This window comes from Triturus cristatus, chromosome 5_2, assembly GCF_964204655.1.
Source record: "Triturus cristatus chromosome 5_2, aTriCri1.1, whole genome shotgun sequence".
Taxonomy (NCBI): Eukaryota; Metazoa; Chordata; class Amphibia; order Caudata; family Salamandridae; genus Triturus; species Triturus cristatus.
In genome coordinates this window covers 289,275,535-289,299,310 of record NC_140588.1, presented here as the reverse complement: position 1 = coordinate 289,299,310, position 23,776 = coordinate 289,275,535, and the positions used below count along the sequence as shown (strand labels likewise).

The 23,776-nt window shown below is 48.9% G+C and overlaps 1 protein-coding gene across 1 annotated transcript; it reads left to right on the top strand.

The window, feature by feature from the left end:
- Positions 1 to 14,031: 14,031 nt before the first annotated feature.
- On the top strand, positions 14,032 to 14,520 carry LOC146822886 (myb-related transcription factor, partner of profilin-like). The gene has a single exon (XM_085606325.1). It carries the CDS (start codon positions 14,032 to 14,034, stop codon positions 14,518 to 14,520), a length of 489 nt encoding a protein of 162 aa, XP_085462451.1.
- Positions 14,521 to 23,776: the final 9,256 nt, after the last annotated feature.

Here is a 23,776-nt window from a genome sequence, read left to right as displayed (position 1 = left end):
GAACTGCACCCTGTTGTGTGGTTTAAAAACCCCTTGAGAAATATGGCCCACAGTGTTTGTTGCCAGGCAAAATGCTGCATACATTTTTACACACCTGTATTGAAAATAAAGGTCACATGAAGGGCTCTGAGTGTAAAGGGAAGGGACTTTTTTTTTATTCTCGGTGCTCTTTCCTTTATATATATGAAAATGTGGCTATCCACGTGTGCGGGAAGCCTTGGGGCACTTTCTGAAAGTTTTACCATGGTAAAGTACCTCACTTAAAAGGAGACAGGGAGGCTGGAGGATTTTACCACACACTGCAGTGCTCTACTTTAAACAACGACTCTGTTGACTTTGTTCATGAAGGCCAACTTTGTAGATTGCTACTTAAACATCCGTCGCCATCATTAATACAGTGCCAAAGGAAAGTGCAGCATGTTCCCTTGCGGGGTAATTAAATAAATTAAATACAACATTGTGGGTGCATTCGCACACACTAAGACAAATACACGGTAGGATGATTTGTTTTCTGAAAAATGAGGCCTTGCTGCTTCAAGTGCAAAACGAACTGATGAAGGAACACAGCAGCGACGCACCCCTACACAGAGGGGCGCGGCTTGATCAATAAGATTGTGGGGGGTGGGGAGGTGGACGCTTTGAGCTTCAGATTTTCTGACAGCCACCTCAGCACATAATGTCAGAATACATAATGGGACAAGCAGGGCACATGAGAGAGGATAAAGGGGCACTGGAAAGAGAGAGCAATGCCGATTGTTAGGGGTAAGAAGTGAGAGAAAAAACAATGGGGCATATTATCAAGACAGGCGATAAAATCATCGCCGCTTTAGCGGCAGAAAACTGCCGCTAAAACGGCGATAATGGGTTTGATAATATGCTCTATGGAATTCCAATTGAAGCCCATGTTAGATGTCCTTCACATCTAACATGGGCTTCAATTGGAATTCCATATCGCCTGTCTTGATAATATGCCCCAATATTTTGCAAAGCAACTAACATTTTTGAAGACTTTGCAAGCAAAGAGGGAGAGCGTGAGTGCTTTTTTGTCTGCGTTTATGTTAAAACTTCTGGGGAAATCCGAAAGACACCTCACCCTGCCCGACAGAAAGCACCTATACCCAACTATTCACCTCAAAGTACATTTATTAGGGGCGTGTGATACAACAGCCCTCCCCCTTCGAAGCTACGCCCCTGCTTCCACAGCCAATTTGTGACCTTAGTTTCAGCCGGAGCCTCACTGGTAACACCAACCGGTGTGTGCACATCCTCAGTATAGGAAGAGCTCGGGCCCAATCGCGCCTACCAAGTAATTTCAAAAACCCGTAAATTGCTGGACTGTTTTAGGGGCATATCATCAAGGGCTTTATCTCCGCTTTTCTGGCTTTAAAAGCCAGAAAAGCGGAGCTAAAACCAACGCCCTACCAGCAAGATGGTGCTAACATGCGTATTCGCATGTTAGCACCCTTTTACACTACACCTACCTTTGTATCTCTAATGAGATGCAAAGTGGGCGTTCCTGACATACACTACATGTCAGGAGAGCAATAATGCGTCTTTGCGCTATCAGCAAGGATGCCCTTGCATTTTAGTAGACGTTAGTTTTTGGAGAAAACTGCTGTTTTCTCCAAAAACTAACGTCTGCTAAAATCCTGACTCAGCCACCCCTAACATTGGGGGTGGATTATGCTGATACGACCACAGGGTCGTATCAGCAAGGTTATCGCCCTTTTGCAGGGAACATCACTGGGAAACCAGCGATGTTCCCTACAAAACGGCGATAACATCACTATCTCTGGATTTTTTATTGCCCTGGAGCAGCGCGTTGATGATAACGCGCTACCAGGGCGATAAAAAGCAGAGATAGCCAGTGATAAGAAAATTATCGCTAAGCACGGCCAGCGATAATTATCGCTGGCCGTTGCTGATATGGCCCTTAGTTTGTCTATTACTATTAGAAGCTGGATTGCACGACGGAAAGGTGTATAATTCGTGTCCTCGGTCAAGGACCCACCAGGACTGCTCTCTTCAGTCTTCTGACTTCTTTAAAATGTCCTTTTTGCTTAAGTAACCTAGATGCACCCCGGAAACAGCGTTTATTTGCGCGAGGGAAGTGCGTTCTGTACACTCTGTAGATGTATTTTTATTTGTGTACAGGTGTACAAACGATCAGAATGATTGCCTGGAGCTCGAGCAAGTTAAGAAATTGAGGGGCATATTATCAAGCACGGCGATAAAATAATCGCCACTTTAGCAGCAGAAATGTGCAGCTAAAGCGGCGATAATGGGCTTGATAATATGTGTTGGAAGGCGTTCCCCGGGGAGGCTGCGGAATGGGTTCCTGACCACCCTGAGGCCCACCTTTCCCAGAATTAGGCCGAGCAAGAGCAGGGAGGCCCTTCCTGGAAGGGTCTCGCACCTAGGATCGCACGCGCTGCGCTTACTCTCTCTTCGGATAGAGGGACACCACACAGTAGTTCGTTATAAGGCAATAAGCTTTTATCGGTAGTTGTCAGGGATCTTTATGATCCGGCAGGCAGGTGCAGAATTAATGCCACAAGCGGCAGCGATCTTGTGATGATGGGAAAAGGGGTAGCGGGACAGTCTTTCAATCAGTGTCTCTGCGAGGTATCCGGCGCACAGCTCTCAATCCTCGAGCTGAGGGGATGTTGCTTCTCTCGGCAATCGCTGCCGATTCTCTTGGAGGAGCGGGCCGCGAGTCACTCAGCAGGCACCGGAGAGTCGTAGTTCAGGGAGCCGCGACGGCGTCAGCAGAGCTCAGATAGTTCAGAATTCGAGGAGCCGCGACGACGTCAGCAGGGCTCAGATGGTTCAGCGTTCGGGGAGCCGCGACGGCGTCAGCAGGTCTGCGATGGTTCAGAATTCGAGGAGCCGCGACGGCGTCAGCAGGGCTCAGATGGTTCAGCGTTCGGGGAGCCGCGACGGCGTCAGCAGGGCTCAGATGGTTCAGAATTCGAGGAGCCGCGACGGCGTCAGCAGGGCTCAGTTGGTTCAGAGTTCGGGGAGCCGCGACGGCGTCAGCAGGGCTCAGATGGTTTCAGAGTTCGGATAGCGTTTCTTCTGTTCGGTGAGCGATCGAGCCGCGACCAGGTCCGCAGGCTCTCGTCAGTCCAGGTCTTCTCTGCCTCTCGTCCCTTCAGCACCCCTTGTTATACTCCCCCTCCTCTTTGAAGTCCGGAGTCCTCGCGGAGAGGGGTCTCGTGCCTGGGGGGCGATGTGTCGGGGTTTCCTGTCGCTCAGCCCCTTGATCTGTTCAGATGTGTCCGGGAGGGACCCCAGACGCCCAGCAGGAGAGGCGCCCGCTCACCGGGGGCCTGGTGGCCGATCGAAACCTCCCTCGGGGAAGAGTCCAGAGGTGTGACAGAGTCGGCGCCTCTCGGTCTGGTTTGGGGGGGGTGTCGTTCTCCCTCGGCCGGGCATGCGTGTTGGGGATCTGGTCGGCCCTCGGGATGTTGGTCCACGGAGGTCGGCAGGCCGTGCCCACGAGGTTCGGCGTGTTTGTAGTGTGACTTGCTGGTCGGGAGGGCCCACGCCACGAGGCCGGTCTCACACGTGCCCCCCCCAGCTGAAAGGCGGGGAGAACTACCCATCCACTTGGGAGTTCTCCTCGCTGAAGCGGAAGAATCGGGACAGGCCGTCCGCGTTGGCGTGGTCAGTCCCGGGGCGATGTTCCACAGTGAAATCCATCCCCTGGAGAGAGATGGACCAGCGTAGCAGCTTGGGGTTTTCCCCTCGCATCTGCATCAACCACCGCAGGGGTCGATGATCTGTTTGCACTCGGAAGTGTGTTCCGAACAGGTAGGGCCGTAGCTTTTTGAGAGCCCAGACTACGGCGAACGTCTCACGTTCAATCGTGCTCCACCGCTGTTCCCGGGGCAGTAACCTTCGGCTGATGAAGGCTATGGGCTGATCTATGCCTTTGTCGTCGTATTGTGAGAGGACTGCCCCGATGCCGTGTTCCGAGGCGTCCGTCTGGACCACAAACTCCTGGGCGTAGTCGGGTGCTTTGAGTACTGGAGCCGCGCACATTGCGGCCTTTAGGGTGTCGAACGCCTTCTGTCAGGCGGGAGTCCAGTGTATTTTCTTGGGGTGTTTTTTGGAGGTTAGTTCTGTGGGAGGGCCTGCGATGCTGCCATAGTTTTTAATGAACCTTCGGTAGTAGCCGGTGAGGCCCAGGAAGGCTCGGACTTCCGTTTGGGTTGTAGGGGGTTCCCAGGACAAGATGGCGTCGATCATCGGCTGGAGGGGGGCGACCTGCCCACTCCCCACCTGGTGCCCCAGATAAGTTACGGAGCCGTGCCCAATTTGACATTTGCTAGCTTTGATGGTGAGGCCGGCCCGGCGTAGAGCCAGCAGGACTTGACGGAGGTGCTGGAGGTGCTCGGTCCATTGGGAGCTGAAGACCGCTATGTCGTCAAGGTATGCTGCGCTGAACCCCTCTAGTCCGGCCAGGACCCTGTTCACCAGCCGCTGGAAGGTGGCCGGGGCATTTTTCATTCCGAACGGCATCACCCTAAAGCGGTAGTGCCCATCCGGGGTGGAGAAGGCGGAGCGCTCCTTGGCTCCCTCGGTGAGGGCAATCTGCCAGTACCCACTGGTCAGGTCGAAGGTGCTGAGGTAGCAGGCGGCCCCAAGGCGGTCAATGAGTTCGTCGGCATGGGGGATAGAGTGAGCGTCTGCTCGGGTGACCGCATTGAGGCCTCGGTAGTCCACGCAGAATCTCAGCTCGGGGGCAACACCCGGGGTAGTCGCTTTCGGAACCAGGACTACCGGGCTGGCCCAGGGGCTGTCGGAGGGTTCAATCACCCCAAGGTCTAACATCTTTGCCACCTCGGTCTGGATGCAGGTCCGGACCCGATCAGGGACCCGGTAGGCCCGATGTCTCACTGGCGGGCTGTCTCCGGTGTCCACGTCATGGACACACCAGCTGGTGACCCCGGGGGTCAGGGAGAAGAGATCTGCGAACTGCACAAGTAGCTGGCGGCAGTCGTCGGTCTGTTGCGCTGTGAGGGCGGTCGACAGTCTCACTCCCTCCACGGATCCATCGATTTCCTTCGCCCCCAGGGGGTCTGGGAGGGGCTCGGTGTCTTCTTCGGTCCCATCGTCGGTGGCCAGGAGTAGACTTAATTCGGTCCGCACAAAGTGGGGCTTGAGGCGGTTCACGTGGAGAACCCGGAGGGGGTTCCGCGGGGACTGCACATCGATGAGATAGGTGACTTGGCTCTTCCGCTCGATCACCTTGAAGGGTCCAGTCCATTTATCCTGGAGAGCGCAGGGTCTCACCGGGGCCATGACCCAGACTTGTTGGCCTGGCTGAAACTCGACCAGCGTAGCATTCTGGTCATACCAGCGCTTCATCTCTTCTTGACTGGCCTCGAGGTTTGCTTCTGCGAGTTCCCTGAATTTTCGGGTCTGGTTGCGGAGCGCCAGGATGTATCGGAACACGTCTGGAGGGGTCCCCCGGGGGGTTGCTTCCCACCCCTCCTTGACCAGGCTCAGGGGTCCTCGGACGGGGTGTCCATATAACAGTTCGAATGGGCTGAACCCCAGGGATTTTTGGGGGACCTCCCGGTAGGCGAACAGGAGACATGGGAGGAGGACGTCCCACCTCCGGCGTAGGGGTTCCTCGAGGCCCATGATCATCCCTTTCAATGTCTTGTTAAAGCGCTCGACTAGGCCGTTTCCTTGGGGGTGGTACGGGGTGGTGAATTTGTACAATACTCCGCACTGCTGCCAGAGGGACTTCATATATCGGGAGATAAAGTTCGTACCCCGGTCACTCACGACTTCACGGGGGAACCCCATGCGGGAGAAGATCCCCATCAAGGCCCGGCCCACCACGGGGGCCGTTACGGTGCGGAGAGGGATGGCTTCGGGGTAACGGGTGGCATGGTCCACCAGGACGAGGATGAACCGGTGGCCCTGGGCGGTCTTAGGGTCCAGTGGTCCGACAATGTCGATTCCTACCCGCTCAAAAGGGGTACTGACGACGGGGAAGGGTTGGAGCGGAGCCTTGCGCTTGCCCCCACTCTTTCCGCTGGCCTGGCACGTGGGGCAGGACTTGCAGTGGGCCTCCACATTTGCTCGCATCTTGGGCCAGTAGAAGTGGGTGACGAGTCGCTGGTATGTCTTATCTTGGCCTAAGTGTCCGGCCAGGGGTACATCATGGGCCAGGCCCAGGAGAAGACTTCGGAAGCGTAGGGGTACTACTAGTACTCGGGCCGATCCCAACTCGGCCGACTTCTGTTCACTGTACAGCAGTCCGTTCTCCCAGTATACCCAGTGGGTGCCAGTCTGGTCGCCTGCTGCTTGGGCCTCGGCCTGTTGTCGGGGTCCAATGAGGGACGGGCAGGTGGATTGTTCTTGGCAGAACTCTTCACGGGAGGGGCCCCCTTCGCAGGGCCACGGGGCCAGTTCTGGCAAGTCCCCGAGTTTGGTCAGGGTTGCGGGGTCGGAAGGCCCGGATTCTTCGCCGGGAGCGGTTGGTTCGTCCAGAAAGGGGTCGTTGGCCTCTGGTGGTGTATCCTGGCTCTCGGGGATGGTGGCGGTGTTCAGGGGCATGGCCTCTCCCCCCTCGGAGGAAGGCGCCCGGAGAGTCATCGAGCGCGTGGTGGCGCATACCCACTCGGGTAGGCCCATCATCTCGAGGTGGGCCCTTCGTTCCACTTGTCCCCATGGGGAGTTCTCCAGGTCGTTGCCCAGGAGGCAGTCCACGGGCAGGGAGGTTCGGACCGCTACTTTTAACTTGCCGATGACTCCCCCCCATTCGAAGGGGACTTGGGCCATCCGGCAGAGGCTCTCGGAATTGTCTGATGAGATGACGGGGCAAAAGACGTCAGGCAGGATCTGATCCTCGGAAATCAGGTGACAGTGGACCGCCGTGACACTCGCCCCCGTGTCCCGGAGCCCCTCGATGCGGTGACCGTTAACCGTCACCTGCTGTCGGCACTTCTTCGTGTTGGCGGGCAGGGGCGTTCCGGGGACCATCTCCCGGTCCCCTAGGGAGACCAAGGCCATGGTGGCTGGTTCCCATTCTTCGGAGTCTTCCATCTCTTCCCCCAGGGCTACAGAGGCCATCTGTCGAGCCGGCGGGGTTGTGGTGGTGGTCTGCTGGTACAGGGGACACTGAGGGTCACTGGCATAGTGTCCGGTCTGCTGGCCGCGGAAACATGTGATTCTCCCTCGGGGTCCCGGCCTCCCTGGGGGCCCGGTGCTGGCCGGAGGCGGAGCTGGAAAGGGCGGAGATTGTCCTCTGGGAGGGCTGAGCGGGGATCCCCCCGGGAGCTCACTTTGCCGGCCTTGGTTCCCTCCGCCCCTCTGGCGGGAGGGTCCCTGATTGTGGCGACCGTAGTCTCCCACGGGGCCCCGGGAGGTCCGGGTGTTCACCCACCGGTCAGCCTCGATGGCCAGTTTCCGAGGGTCTGTGAGTTTGCTGTCCAGGAGGTGCTGGTGCAGCTCTACGAAGCAATTAGCGGCCAAGTGTTCCCATGCGATTAGGTCGAACAGCTCCTCAAAAGTGGAGACCTTGCTGCCCTTGATCCATCCATCCAAGGCCCGGCTGTAAAAGTTCACGTACTCCACCCATGTAGTACCGGGTATCTTTTTGCAGTCTCTAAACCGTTGCCGGTACATTTCAGGGGTGAGCCCATATCTGGCTACCAGGGCCTCTTTCATGTGACTGTAGGAGTTCATCACGGTGGATGGTAGGTCCAGCAGGGTATCTCTCCCCTCACTCAGGAACCGGCCCCACAGCCCAGCCCCCCAATCTTTCTGCGGGACTCGGTGGGAGGTCATGGCGACTTCGTAGGCCTTGAACCATTGCTGAATGTCGTCGTTCTTATAGTATTCTTTCACCACATCCTTGGGGATGTGGACCTTCGGTTCCACGGTGGAGGAGATGGGTTGTGTTTCCGAGGGTCGGGCCTCCGCCCTCTTGGCCTTGAGCTCGATTTCTTTTAGGCTACGTTCGTGCTCTAGTTGGAGTTTCTTTTCTTCGTGTTCTCTCTGTCGTTTCTTTTCCTCTAGTTCTCTGTGTAGGCTTAACTGTTCTACTGCCAGTTTTTTCTCAGCCAGTTTTATCTCTCCTTCGGTTTTTAGTTTTGCTAGTTCCAGTTCGTGGTTGCGACTTCTTTCTCGGTCCGCTAGTTCCTCTGGGGATAGGCCCCCCTCGGGGGCGCCGTTCCTCCCCGGGCTGCTTCGTGGTTCGTTGGGGTGCTCTCCTTCTGCTTGTGACCGGGGAGTTTCTGCCTCGACCCAGGTTTTTAATGCCCCCTGGAAGTCCTTTTTCGTGCTTAGTCCGGTGGTAGCGATTCCAAAGTCTTTGCAAAATTGTTTCAGTTCTCGGTGCGTATACGATTCTAACTGGTCCTTTTGAAATGCCGTGATTGGGTTGGTGCCTGCGGCACCTAGGGAAGTTTCTCCTTCCATTCTTCTTGGTGGTGCATAAGCCGTCTACTGCACGATCTCTAGGTGTTGGCTCGGATCCCGTCGCCTGCCACCAAATGTTGGAAGGCGTTCCCCGGGGAGGCTGCGGAATGGGTTCCTGACCACCCTGAGGCCCACCTTTCCCAGAATTAGGCCGAGCAAGAGCAGGGAGGCCCTTCCTGGAAGGGTCTCGCACCTAGGATCGCACGCGCTGCGCTTACTCTCTCTTCGGATAGAGGGACACCACACAGTAGTTCGTTATAAGGCAATAAGCTTTTATCGGTAGTTGTCAGGGATCTTTATGATCCGGCAGGCAGGTGCAGAATTAATGCCACAAGCGGCAGCGATCTTGTGATGATGGGAAAAGGGGTAGCGGGACAGTCTTTCAATCAGTGTCTCTGCGAGGTATCCGGCGCACAGCTCTCAATCCTCGAGCTGAGGGGATGTTGCTTCTCTCGGCAATCTCTGCCGATTCTCTTGGAGGAGCGGGCCGCGAGTCACTCAGCAGGCACCGGAGAGTCGTAGTTCAGGGAGCCGCGACGGCGTCAGCAGAGCTCAGATAGTTCAGAATTCGAGGAGCCGCGACGGCGTCAGCAGGGCTCAGATGGTTCAGCGTTCGGGGAGCTGCGACGGCGTCAGCAGGGCTCAGATGGTTCAGAATTCGAGGAGCCGCGACGGCGTCAGCAGGGCTCAGATGGTTCAGCATTCGGGGAGCCGCGACGGCGTCAGCAGGGCTCAGATGGTTCAGAATTCGAGGAGCCGCGACGGCGTCAGCAGGGCTCAGTTGGTTTAGAGTTCGGGGAGCCGCGACGGCGTCAGCAGGGCTCAGATGGTTTCAGAGTTCGGATAGCGTTTCTTCTGTTCAGTGAGCAATCGAGCCGCGACCAGGTCCGCAGGCTCTCGTCAGTCCAGGTCTTCTCTGCCTCTCGTCCCTTCAGCACCCCTTGTTATACTCCCCCTCCTCTTTGAAGTCCGGAGTCCTCGCGGAGAGGGGTCTCTTGCCTGGGGGGCGATGTGTCGGGGTTTCCTGTCGCTCAGCCCCTTGATCTGTTCAGATGTGTCCGGGAGGGACCCCAGACGCCCAGCAGGAGAGGCGCCCGCTCACCGGGGGCCTGGTGGCCGATCGAAACCTCCCTCGGGGAAGAGTCCAGAGGTGTGACAGAGTCGGCGCCTCTCGGTCTGGTTTGGGGGGGTGTGTCGTTCTCCCACGGCCGGGCATGCGTGTTGGGGATCTGGTCGGCCCTCGGGATGTTGGTCCACGGAGGTCGGCAGGCCGTGCCCACGAGGTTCGGCGTGTTTGTAGTGTGACTTGCTGGTCGGGAGGGCCCACGCCACGAGGCCGGTCTCACAATATGCCTTTGAGAATTCCAATAGAAGCCCATGTTGACACCAAAACATGGGCTTCTATTGGAATCCCCAAGGGCAAATTATCAAGCCCATTATCGCTGCTTTAGCGTCAGTTTTCTGCCGCTAAAGCGGCCATAATTTTATCGCATCGCCGTTTGTTGATAATATGCCCCTTAAAAATAGAAAACCACCAGCAACTGTTAGCGCTGGGAACCAGAATCAGGCAGTGTCTGACCAGGAGAGGAACAGACCGAGTGCCAACATAACAATGGCACCCATCAGGGAAATAGATAGCTAAAAAAGTGGCCCATTTTTGCAAAATTAGGGCAGTGTTTCACAAGGTATAGAAGATTGCATCGATTTAACTTGCTGCAGGCAATGTTTGTTTTAAACTCCACAAAATAAACAGTAAAAACTGGCACAACAGCCCATTAAACAAGCCCACAAACAGCAAAAAACTGACCTTTCAGGCCAGCCTCTCGGGCAGTGCCTGATTACCTTACAGACCAGTCCGACCCTGAAATCAAGAAGCTAGAAATAAGGATTCAACAGATATTGTCCTTTTCTGAGGCATGGTCACCATGCATTCCTTTAACGCATTTGCACACATGTGGTTATGACGCTGTATTTATGTAGATAGCAGAAAAAAATCAACCTCATAGATAAAAGTGAGACATTAAGTTGTGTCAACGGATGACCCTTGCTCTGTGTGCAAGTAAGGCTTGGCTCGGGAAATGGACACAGAGCATTAAGAGATGTTTTTATATTTAGTATTTATTCATGTGGCACATGGCAACTTCACAAATACACAGGGATACAAATCTTCATCATCCTCAGAGGTGATGCCCCTACATGAGGAGTTATTGGCCGCATAGGAAATTCCAACTACACAGAAGACCGACATGGGTGATCCTTTCAATGGGAATGTCTTCCACAGGTTCATGAATCATTTGGCCGTAACTCATCGGAAAACTATACCACTGTAGCCGCAAGTCAACGGCATGGCTGAAAGGTTCCTGTTCACAATGAAGAGAAAGATTCAGAGGTCCAAGTTAGCCAACATCTCCACTGGCCAAGGACTCTGCTAGGTCTTGATATTTCAGTCACCAGGGTTGAGGCAGCTCTCCCATATGGAGCCGGGCTCTCAACAGATCATGATAACATCACCACAACTGAACAGGATGCGACGGCCAAAATTAACAAGCCAGTAGATCCCATGCATGGTGCTCCCTTCTTAGCCCTGGACCCATGAGTTTTGGCCATGGTGAATCAACACCCGTCAGAAATAGCTACACCTTGCTTTTGGAAAACCTATGCATGTTACACGTCAGAGGTTTGAAACTCTCTGTAAAGTTCCAACAGAGAGAATGTGTCAGACTTCAAGAAATACCAGAGTCTGGAACTGAATCCCTAATTTGCAACCCATGGCGAGGTTCAAAAGAAGCCTTTGCAAGGATAGAGCAGTGACACCGTATGTCGGATACTCCTGCTTCCTTCGATACGTGAACCTTGTTCTGCCATTCATCCAGGATTATAAAACAGTCTCAGCGATCCATCTAACCATTGTGAACTTTCTCTTCTTTCCACAAAGTGGAAGGTGCATTTGTTGACCTCTGCCTAGGTTTGCGCCCTACGTTAACCGCGCACCACCCAGGAACTAATGCCGTGGCTATACAGTTCTGCTGTTACAAGAAGAGTTATCTCACACACCACATTGCAAGGTTGACTCAACCTCTTTTCTGTGTCTCAATGCCTCCGCACCCTCAAAAGTGGAATCCTGGCCAACCTTGCAAGTTGTAATTGTGCCATGGATTTAGAAAGCCAAACTCGCGCATTTATTTGTCTGCGAGACCTCCCAAAGACTTCGCTCCCTGCTTCACTGACCATAACGCTTCCAGAAACCTCACCTTCCCTGACTCTGAGATCCATTACCGCCTGCTGACCATGTACCAGCAGCTTGATCAATGGCCTTGTCATAGCTGACAGCCCTCAGCAATGTTGTTTACATTTTATTAATCACAAGGACCTGAGCAATGTGCCTGGAGCACTGTTGACCTGGGAGAATGTGCACAAGACTTGTTTTCCCACTTTCTAAAAATAATTTGGAGGCTGAGAGTAGAGCTCAAGCCGAACAATGTCTTTTTAAATCATTCTGCCATCCTGTTAATATTTAAACTCATGTTTCACAATGAGTTTTTATTGACCCACCAACAATCAGAATAGGCCATTATGATTAGCTCATGTGTGATGGGAATATGTGCTCAGCCCATTCCTGTGACGTGCTGTCACCTTGGTGTCAAACACTAGTTAAGATATCCATCATGGGAGCACATTTAAGGAAATGCAACAAGACATTACATTCCGCCTTGGTTTTCGCACAGTGCCTGACTTCACGCTAATGTTTCTCTGTGGGGATCCGGTTAATGGACTTGGTTTATTTTAGATGTTTGAGATTGCAAATACTCTTTGTTACACCTTTCGAAAATAAATATTACACGCCATCCTGCAGTGTTGAGAAAACTGGAAAATGCTAAATATGTTCATAGGCCTATTGTTATGTTTGGAACCTTATATTATCGCAGCATAGATTCGTTTTTACGTATTTATCAGAGATTTCATATAGTGAGAGTAGACATTAATGAAACGTATGGAAAAGTCTAGTGAACACGCATATATAAAGGGTGTTGGGCACGCATATATAAAGGGTGTTGGGCACGCATATATAAAGGGTGTGCACCCAGAATATCGAACCCACAATATCGGTGGGACAGAATAGAGAGGACTAAAATCCTCCCAAAATACAACGACAGGTAAGTAAGTCTTAATTTTCCATACCTAACTACACATATGTATACCTATGTGGTATATATATCTTCAAGGTACGTAGATGTAATAGTAAATCTGTTGCTCACTATATGCACTTACCTTCAATATTTTGTCCCTCGATATTCTATCCTCAATAATTTTCTATCTCAGTATTGTCGGTGTTGATATGCTGTAGTGCAACCTATATAAAGGTAACCTAGCGATCACAGCTCTAACATAGGGCCAAAATCGAAAAAAGTAAAAAAGCAAACACTTAACTGTGACGGCCGGACAGCTGCTGCCTCTACTCCATTCTCTTCTTCCTGTCACCGGTCTGCAACAAGATGCAGGAAGCAGTAGGAAGCACCCTCCCAGTCTCCCAATAGCCAATCACAACGCTGCAATGAAGCGTTGTGATTGGTCTGAGCGCCGGGGATCGGCGCTTAGCCAGGGAATGGGGGCCTGGGCATGTTCTCCATGCAGGCTGTAATGCAGCCTGCATAGAGAAGATGAGAAGTGTGCATGAATGTTTGGCCGGCCCGAGAGGGCAATCATGTGCACTTAGGAGTGGGCAAATCACTCCTCCTCTCTAGTCGGAGCAGCCCTGCACCCCCCAAAAGCTGCTGCAGCAGAAGGAAACATAAAAGAATAAGAACACAAGTTATAATAATTGTATGTTTCTTTTACATCACTGCTGTGAAGCAGTGGGGTGACGCCCCTCCGCCTTAGCGGCTGACCCGACACTGGATGTACAATGTAACATGACATTGCATTGTGTGAAACTTTGAGCCAAATGAATCCAAGTGCAAACAATGGTCAAAAAGATGATTGCCTGAATTTCCTACACATAATATATGCAATTACTGCAAAATCACACATTACGAGTTTTAATCATGGGCGTTTGTCTGAGTGTGAAATTTGCACTGGAGACACCACTTACACACTATCGCTCCATTGTGTAACACTGAGAATCAAGGAAAATTATCTTTTTTTTGCACAATCACCATCAATCACCGCATCGGAATACCCACTTTGTAAATTTTACCCTTTGCAGGATGCAGCACTGCAAATTTTTCACAAAGAGCTGCATGAATTTTAGTAATCTCAGCTAAATATTATGGTCCTTATTTGCAAGAAGTGATGTATCACTGCTGCAACGCAGTAATGCGTCAAAAAGTAAGGCGCTGCCATGCGACAATGCAAAAAGCCATGGTGGCACCAAATTCACAGTCTGACATAGGTGCCCCAAAATAGCCGCAAGTCAACCTGGCGCATCCTGACGCAACTGCTAAAAAAGTGACAGAAGGCAGAATTGCATCACGTAACATGAGTACAGACACCCTGCAACAGTCTCCACTGCGTCAAGCGGCAAAAAATACCCTAAAAAATGAACAATCACCCCAAAAAAACATTTGGGAGACCATAGGGGAGTCTGCAATGGGGCAGGGAGCACACTGCAGTAGCCAGGAGACCCAACCAACAAACCCCAACCGCAGTCCAGACGCACAAGCAGACAGCCAGGTAAAGAGGAAGAAGAAATCAAACTTCAGTGATGAGGAAAATGAGATAATGGTCACAGAGGTAACCAATCATCAACTTCAGCTGATTGTGAGCTCAAAACTGCCACTATGGAAAATAGAGGCGATATGGCAGACTATCGTTCAGAAAATAAACCGTGTCAGCCAAGCTAAGAGGACAATCAATGACTGCAAAAAGCGCTGGCACAATTACAATCACAGAGCAAAGGCCAAATTAGTGTCAAACCCCAAGGCAGCATTGCAGACTGGAGGAGGAAGCCCAGCAGATCAAGAGGTGTTGGATGCCCTGGAGGAGCGGGTGGCAGCTGTCATCCCGGACGGGTGGGTGACTGGAATCCAGGGACAGGACAGTTCAGCACATGAGAAACCAACAAGAGTTACTGGGTAAGTCACAAAAAGCGCAAATATGTGTGTCATGGGGTTGATTACAGCCAGATATGTTGCTGTGCCCCAGTGGGCTGAGTGCATCTTGATGTTATGTCTTCAGGGCCTTGTTCCATGTATCCACACCTAAAGTAAATGACACAGGCCAATTCCACATTGCACAGGCCAAATCAGCTCCGTCATGTCCCTACCTGCCATGTCCAAAGTTCTACACCAGTCCACGTCCCACTTTGCCAACTGACTCCTGTTGCTAAATGTACAACATGGTAACCAGATTTACAAGTATCTTAATATAATATACTGCATTTGAAAGAAAGGTAGGCAGCAACGTGCTGTTTTACTACAAAAGCAAACTGATGTGTCACCTTCACAACAATATAACATCTTCCTGACCTCCCCCTGCATCTGTGCATAAATTGGATGCTATGCGCCAATGCAGGCACACTTGCACCATGGTGCAAAGGTGTCTGCGTTGGCACATGGCAGCCCATTGGGCTTCAGCGTAGAGGTAAAGCTCTTATATGCATAATATCACAGAGATATGGCGTAGTCCTTCCCTTTTTTTATGCCGTACGGCAGCACAGCAGGAAGGATGTGGCGATGCCCAACGACAAAAACTCATAAATGAGGCCCATACAAAATATGAGATAATAAAGTATCACTCCTCATTGCGCCTCCTTACACCAACAGCAAAATCCATGAAATGTCCCTTTCATGCAAAGTGCTGTGTCAAAATGCATGATGGGACTCACTTATGAGCATCAGACTTAGGCAGTGCCACAAGTAATCCAGCTACACTGCCCTACTTCAAAAGAAAAGGGCAGGAATGTGCCGTATCTTTGTAATATAGGGCATTCCTTTCCTTTGCCCCAGCATATAATGGAATGCTGTGCACCAGTGCATGCAATCTTGCACCATGGTGCAAAGGTGCCTGTGTTGAGGGACAGATTGAATTAGTGCAGGAAGGGGCACCTACCTGCACAAGAAAACTCACAAGAGGTGTTTCCCTCCTCCTATATGTGTTGCAGAAATGCAGCATGCATTGAAAGAGGAATAAAATAGTGAAAATGCAAATAAATCTCATAGTTGTGCATCCCTACACCTCCCCTGGGGAGCCTACTGATGCATTCCCAGCTTTATGATTTCTTTTAAATCTGTAAATGTGACAGAAGCCATCGCTGTTGCATGGAAAAACGTACAGCAACAGCCATGACTCGCCCCTTTCACACAAAGTGTTGCTTATAAAGGGGCCATATTTGTCAAGGACATAAGAAGCCAAGCAGTGTGGCTTTATGTGTCCTTGAAAATATGGGGCACTACACTGCACCACTGGTGCATCACAAAAAGTGATGCACTGCTGGCACAAGGGGTTAGAAGTCTTGCCCATAGGTTCGCACAACAGTAATGGTTTTGTGGATGGCCCACCGCACTCACATTTGGAAATACCTATGTAAAGTAGTAGAGCAAACTATAGCTCAAATTACTCTACAAACAGCAGTAACACATCTCTATCTCTCTGCAGAGGATGCACCTACACCATCTGCCCAGGTAGTTGACCCACTGGAATTTCCAGACATGGACGAGAGCCTCTCCACCATTGATCAGGATACCCTCCACCAAATCCTGGTCTCCATACAGTCACCTTCTCCGCTTACTGTGATAGACACCAATGTAGTGGAGTCTCAAGACGATCCCCAACCAAGTGCACCCACTGCATCTGGCAGCACACATCCCCCCCAGGACTCTGACGATACCCTACTTTTTTTCTAATAGAGTGCTGTGGGAGCTTGTACAAGAGGTGCATATGCAGATGGATACCATTGTAGGTAGCCTACAGGCCATCAATAGATCCCTCAACTGAGATGATGATTACCTTTAGGATGCACAAGGCAACTACCCTCCATGCACTGGCCTTGTTCAATCCCTTGCCACCATTGCTGGTGTCATGAGGTAAAGGTATGCACAAATGCCCTGCCAACGTGGCACCAGCAAGATGGGGAAACATCTTGTTGAAATTGTTGACATCCTAAGGACAATGCAGCGGAAGCAGGATACCTACCTCGCCACAATGGCTGCCTACCATCGGGATGTAGTAGCTGTCCTGACAAACCAGTAGAACATCCTAAATGCACTGATGTCTCACTTGTTGTTACCGGGAAATGCTCCGGCAGCCATGGCTTCAACATCCTCTGTCCCTGCTGTCGGTGTAACTCGTCCAACCCAGTCACCTACTACAGCCCCCTCAGAGCACCCAACAGACACATCTGAGGAAGAGGGTTTGTCTGAGACACAATTACAGCGTAAGACTGCTCACTAACATTTCTCTGTGTGACATGTGATGTGAAACATTTAAAATTCCACCACAAATGTGCCTGTGTGAAATCAGGAGATACTGTCCTCTTGCTTTGTCCATATGTAATACTCCACCATTGCGGTCCTGTTGTTTTTGAAGAGAATCACATTGTGCCACTGTCATTCACATCCTCACATGAACACTACTTGACCAAATGGGTCGTCACTTATCTCCCCCCTGTGAACATGACTGTACATCCAAAGTCTTGCTCCCAGATTAATGTATGATTGTTTTGAGTACTGACACTTATCCTTTGCTTTGTGTGAGACGTGTAAATAAATCTGAACACTTGTGCCACTGTGTTTAATGACTCTACATGTGTCTTGAAAGGACGACAATGTGCATGCGGCAACACCATGTACAAAAACAAATATCTTACCATGTTCATTTAGCAACATAGCCACGGTGAGAGTAAGCAGTCAAAAACAAACCCATGATGCATGCTAAGTTGTTCAGTTGTACAATAGGTTCCATTCCTGCTAGGCATCATGTTTTCTTTGCAGCTATTGCGATGACCAATGGCATAAATTGAGCATTTGTTGCACAATATCATGTTGACCATGCACCAAAAAAAGGTTAAACAACACATAACGTGCCAATGTGGCGTGTGTATGTGCTTGTCATCTGTGTATGAACCAACATCTAATGATACGAATGTAATAGCCACCAACATTGATCTCCCTAAATCTATTGGCACCACATGCCCATGCACTTAGAACTGCAAGGTGCCAAATGATATGATCAGTTAGAACAACTCCCACCAGTGCGTGTGCCAAACTCTTGTGTCACAAGTGTGGAAATCACATGTCATATGCCAGACAAGTGACGATGGTCGATAACAAATGTGCTATACACACTCACACATACACAGAATCAAAATGCCATTGCATAGGAACGATCATCCAAAAGCATACATGTGAACTGTAATGCTGCCCAACAATAAACAAGAGTATACATGGCACAACAATTTTTTTTATAAACAATTAAAAGTATAAATCTGAACTTACTGAGAAATGTATAAAACGTACTTATCCAAAACAAAATAACCTGCACCTAAAATATCTATCAAGAAACTAACCTATCCTACTTACTAATTAACTACCTAACTAACCTTAACTTATTCTATGCTACACAAGTATCACGTTAGACCACTAAAACATATGCCCCCACCCCCTTAACACATCAATGCACAATGGACCTACATATACTTAAACTATACACAAACTAACTAAACATTTAGGCCTACACAATTGTATATTTTTTTGTTTAATTTTTTTTCTACAGGTATGAAACATATAAAACTGAGTACCCTAAGTCTAATACTACCAAAGATTAGCATTAAAACTACTTACATACCTGTTCAAACTATGACTATCTAAAACTAACTATCCTAACCTACACTACACTTACACTATAACTATCACTAAACCTAAAATAGAATGTAATAAAACAGTTTCTAACAACTGTTAACTACAGCTGAACCAGGATGCAGTCCCCTGACTGCTGCAGCGTGATCATCCTGTGGCATCACATGAACAGCCGCAAAATTGGATTGTGTGTTCAGAAGAAATGGGAGGGACTGTCAAAAGTCACACTGAGTCATGAGAAACTCGAAACCAGAATTTAGTGTTTGAAATAGTATACAGAAACATGAACGTACTATGCCCATCTAGGAATCATCTAGTTACTCAATCGGGAAGGGCATGCAGTATGCAAGGATGTACCAGCAAGGGGAAACAACTTAAGTGTTAAGGATGTACACATGTCCCTACCTGGGACACAATATACTTATGCATTGTGTAGATCGCTCACCATTCAATGCATCCTATTTGTTCACCTGTTAGGGCAATTGCATCCTTCCATACACTCACATCTTCTGTGCAATTGTTTTGTGGCCAACACAATAGACCTCAGGCTGACGCCCTATTCAATCACAGCTCTATACAATCACATGTTACACACAGGCAGGACTCAGACGGCTGCGCAGGTAACCCTGATGTAGGGTGACGTCAGCAATACACATGGGGGCAGATATACAAGAAACTAACGCAGCACAGTGTCGCAAGTCATTTTGCTGCACCGCGCTACGTTAGTTTCGAAGCACAGGGATGCGACATATTTACAACAATATATCGCATCTCTGTGCTTTCCCCTGTGCTGGCGTACAAACTGCTGCCATGCGCAGGCACCCTTGCACCATGGTGCAAGGATGCCTGTGTCATGGATAGATTGTTTTTGTGCAGGAAGGGACACCTTCCTACACAAAAATAATAAATTGAGGTGATTTCTTCTTCCAATGTGTGCTGTAGAATGCAGCACGCATTGAAAGAGGAAAAAAAAGAGGAGAAAAGAAAACATTTCTCCTCGTTGCACCTTGCTACGCCACCCCTAGGGTGGTGTAGCATTCTGACGCATTTCCAGATTTACGATTTCTCGTAAATTTGGAAATGCATCAGTGGACATGGGTGTTACGTGAAACACCCACAGCAACACCCATGTCACACCCCTAACAAGCAAAGTGTTGCGTGAACAGGGGCGATATTTACAAGCACAGGTTAAGTCACGCAGGGTGACTTTACCTGTGCTTGTAAATATCACTCAGCAGGCTGCGCCACCGGTGCGTCACACAACGTGATGCACCGGCGGCACAAAGGGCTTGTTAATCTGCCCCATGTTTCATATGTGCCCAAAAAGGCACACCAATGAGATTATGACATGGCACAATGGTGTCAGGCATTCACAGATATCTGTGGTGTACTAGTCATACGAGGCTTATTTGTTGCTATCAGGAATGAATGATTGGTACAATGGCACAAGAGCTTAACATATGTGATTTCCACGATATACCAGACCATATTTTCACCATGTGAACTTCCTCACATGTGATTAAGATCACATTTTAACCAAGCCTGTCATGGATTCTCACATAACAGTGCAATATCAGCTCATGGTAAGTGATGAACATCCAGATGAACAAAAATTCTGATGTTAGAGCAAGTGCTCCAAATCCAACTACATGTTTGGGGTTGACATACTAACTAAGCAGCCATTGCCTTGATAGACAGTCCACACACAGGCATCAAGATGCTCGGAAATCTGCTCAGCACACAGCTACTGGTGACTCCCTAGATGTATTTGGCAAAGGAAAGTAGGTTTGGGGTTGTAACTCGCACAGCTTTCAGCCCTGGCCAAAGGTACATATATGAATTGTCCTTACATACTGATCATGTTAAGTCGCAGCCATTTACCACAAAATGTAGTCTGACATGAGCCCTCCTACATGGTGACTCTTTCATGAGGCCACATGAGCCTATTAAATGTAAACTTGTTCACATTATGGTGGAACAAGATTTTGCCATGTGGCAATGCCGCCTGATGTTGTAAGGGTGTCTGCATTGTAGTCAACTTTGTGTTAGTGTGGGTAGGTACCCCCTCCAGCTCAGCCAAATTGTGAGATGTTTTTCATCTTGCTATGTGAGCTAAACAATACAGCACATGTGGTAAGAGCATTATGTAAGGTGAAATTGGTGTAGCTTCAAATAACGCCTGTTGAAGTTCAGGATTACTCCGGGTATATTTTGAGACCTGAGCCACACCTTGAAAATAAGGGCTGCGTAAATCCTGCAATATGTGTTGATGTAGAATTTCCACATCTTCAAACATTGCACAGACCAACAAGGCAAAATGGTGCATGAATAGGTGCATAACCTACAAGGTTGTGTGTTGCTATGTAGGCTGATTTTTCAGTCAACTTGTGAATCATGTGAAGGAGTCAATGCTAGTAGAACGTTTAGCACAGTGATGTCATGGGGTATCCACTCAATGTGAATTTTGACATCATTTTGGATTGATGGCATGCATTGGGAATTGATACATTTTACACAGATGGATACTTTGATATGACACCTAGCAGGATAGCATGTCAGGGTACATGTATAGTACTATTTACAGGCACATACTGCTGTCAGTTGTGGTACATGGAATGTTAACATTAGGCCTGGGTGGTAAATTCCGTTCCGCTCGCGGAATTTGCGGAATTTCGGTAATTTCGCGTTCCGCGGAGAACGCGAAATTGCCCAAAATTCTGCTTTCCGCGACTTTGCGAAATTTTTTCTTGTTCGCGTTATCAAAATGCGTGTTCGCGAGATATTTATCCCCGAGCACGCAAACAGCAACTGTGAACAGGAAAAAAGCATCGCGAACAAGCAATTCCACGTGTTCGCGGAATTTCTGCATGTTCGCAGAGATTTTTTACCGTTTCGTGGAGATTTGCGTACCGCGATTACGCAAATTCTGCCCACCCCTAGTTAACATGCCATGCAAATTTTCATTAGTATCCTTCAGGATCAAACACATTGAGCCTTGATACTCTCTGATAGCATTTGTGTCCTGGAACAAGTCCACCTCCCCTCGTGTGTATGGCTGGGGTCCCCCTAGGAGATATAAACAGAGGTACATTGACCTGTGAATGCTTGACTTGTGTACAGTGAATGCATTGAGCACAGTACATAGATATTACACAAACATGGAACTAACATACAATGGCTTTTGTTTAGCCAGCCATGTTGTGATTCAAGAGTCATGGAAATTGACATGTCAACATGCAATCATGCCAGTACATAGTGGTAATGTCAGCCCAGTGACGCACTGTGTTCAGTGCAGGTAGGCTACCTACATGGGTAACAGTTGTACAGATGCCTGGGCTATGGGGAGAGTGCTCTTTTCAGTTGCACATGTGGCATAACGTGGCAACAATGGTTGATCACATACTTACATGTGATCATGTGTAAGAGACAGCACACTGTTCACAGATTCATTGTTGTCTGACACAACAGGCTTCACAACAAACAAAGGCCCTGTTTTAGGAGGGCTTTAGCCATGCTGGAAGCACACTTTTTTATGATGTTCTGTGGGACAGGAGAATGCTCAATATTTACAAGGTAGCCCTGATTAACCTTTTTTTTGGTTTAATGCTGCATTGTAAATATTGATCCCTTTAAAGCAGTTTTCTGCGTTCAAGGGGCGTGCAATGGATGTTGCTGGTGGCGTTTGCAGCAACATCCATGGCATTCTGACAGTGCCTCAGATTTATGTGCAATGATTTATCTGAGGCAGTGCAAAAACACTCCACATGGGATGCATAAGGGAGGCACGACGATGAGAAATATCTTCATTTGACATTGTTTTATATTGTTATATGTGTGCTGCATTCTGCAGTACACATAGTACTAGCAATAACCCTCATGTCATTCAATTTCTATAAGTTTTCCCTTCCTGCACCAAGGCAAACATGCATGCAACGCAGGCACACTAGCACCATGATGCAAGTGTGCCTGCGCTGGTGCATGGCAGAAAATTGTACACCACCACAGGGGTGAGCAATGGCATCTGTCATATAGATGTAAATGTGATGTCTGACTGTGCTCTGAAAGTAATGCTGTACATCTCATACATATATTTTGCGGCACCACACTGTGTTAGTTTCACATACATATTGGTAATGTTTCTCAGAACCACTCATACACCTTCACTCTGTCACAATCCTTACACATGCTTCAAGCATGTGTAAGTAGTAATGTAGCGATTCACAAATGTGAATTGCCCTTGTGTAATGACACATTACTGGAGTTGCAAAAGTTGCGCTAGCCACTCCATCAATGCTTGATCATTGTGCAAACAAATTAGTCACGGTTACAGACGTATCTGTTGAATCACTGTGGCATAGAGCTACATGAAATAAATACAGTTCCACCAAGGTGTTTAGAACTTTCCGCTGTTGAAAGATTTGCATTGCAGTTTTCACTCATAAAACACCACTTTTCACACATGAGGGCTATAGTGACTCACTGACTGTACAGGTCACTAGCCCACACAAGGCATATGTATGTGTGAGTATAGCTATGGATGTGTAAATAGGCATTCACTTACCAAGAGGGTCACTGACTTCCAATCCCATGGTCCAGCTTATATTCCTCTGTGCTGACGACATCCTGCCAGCGGTGCTTCAACTGGTGGACCGTTCTGTCCAGGTCGTAGATCATGGCCTTCTGCTGCTGAGCCCTTTCTCACCTTTGCTGACGTTCTCGTGGTGGGTAACCCTTGCTCACATGGCCACTAGTGTGATTCATCCTTGGCAAAAAATGTGAAATCAGCCTAAGCAGGCCCCCAAACTCATTGGACATGCCTTACATCGCTAGGAATGTAAAATTCTAACCAAAACAAATTACAACAGAAACTTGGAACCCAACCTTAACCCTAACCTGCAATTATTCACCCCGAAAAAGCATACACACCCCTCAAGACGACAATATGTACAAGACAATTTCTACAAGACAATTTATTAGACATGACAATAAACAGACAAATGAAACAATAATTTAACAAAACAAAGACACAAAATTGGATAATTTGACTCAATACTCTCAGCTCCACACAAAAGACTCCACCAATGAGCACACTCCTAGAAATAGTAAGTGAAAGAGAAAGCAACTGTGTACGCCCTGATTTACAGCATGGCTGAGTCATTGCATTATTTCCTGTATAGGTGTGACACATTTTTACTTTTTGCGTCATATTTTGGGTCTCTGCGCCGTTATTCTTGATGCAACATCCATTACAAAAGCACTTTATCTGCAGGTGTGACGTTTGTCAAAGATGTGCCATTTTTCCATTGGTGCATTACGCTTAGTGTGGAATCAGTCACTTGTACAGAATTTTAAATTTGACGCATCATTTTTCTGAGCGATGTGACATATTTTGTATGCCAAAATCCCTCTACCAAGAATATTGTTGAAATATGAGGTGATGCATGGCTTTTTGTAAGTGATGCGTCGCGTGATGCCTAGGTTATGTGAACTTACAACAAAATGCATGAGATTTACTATGATGTAGTCATTTTTGGGACAGA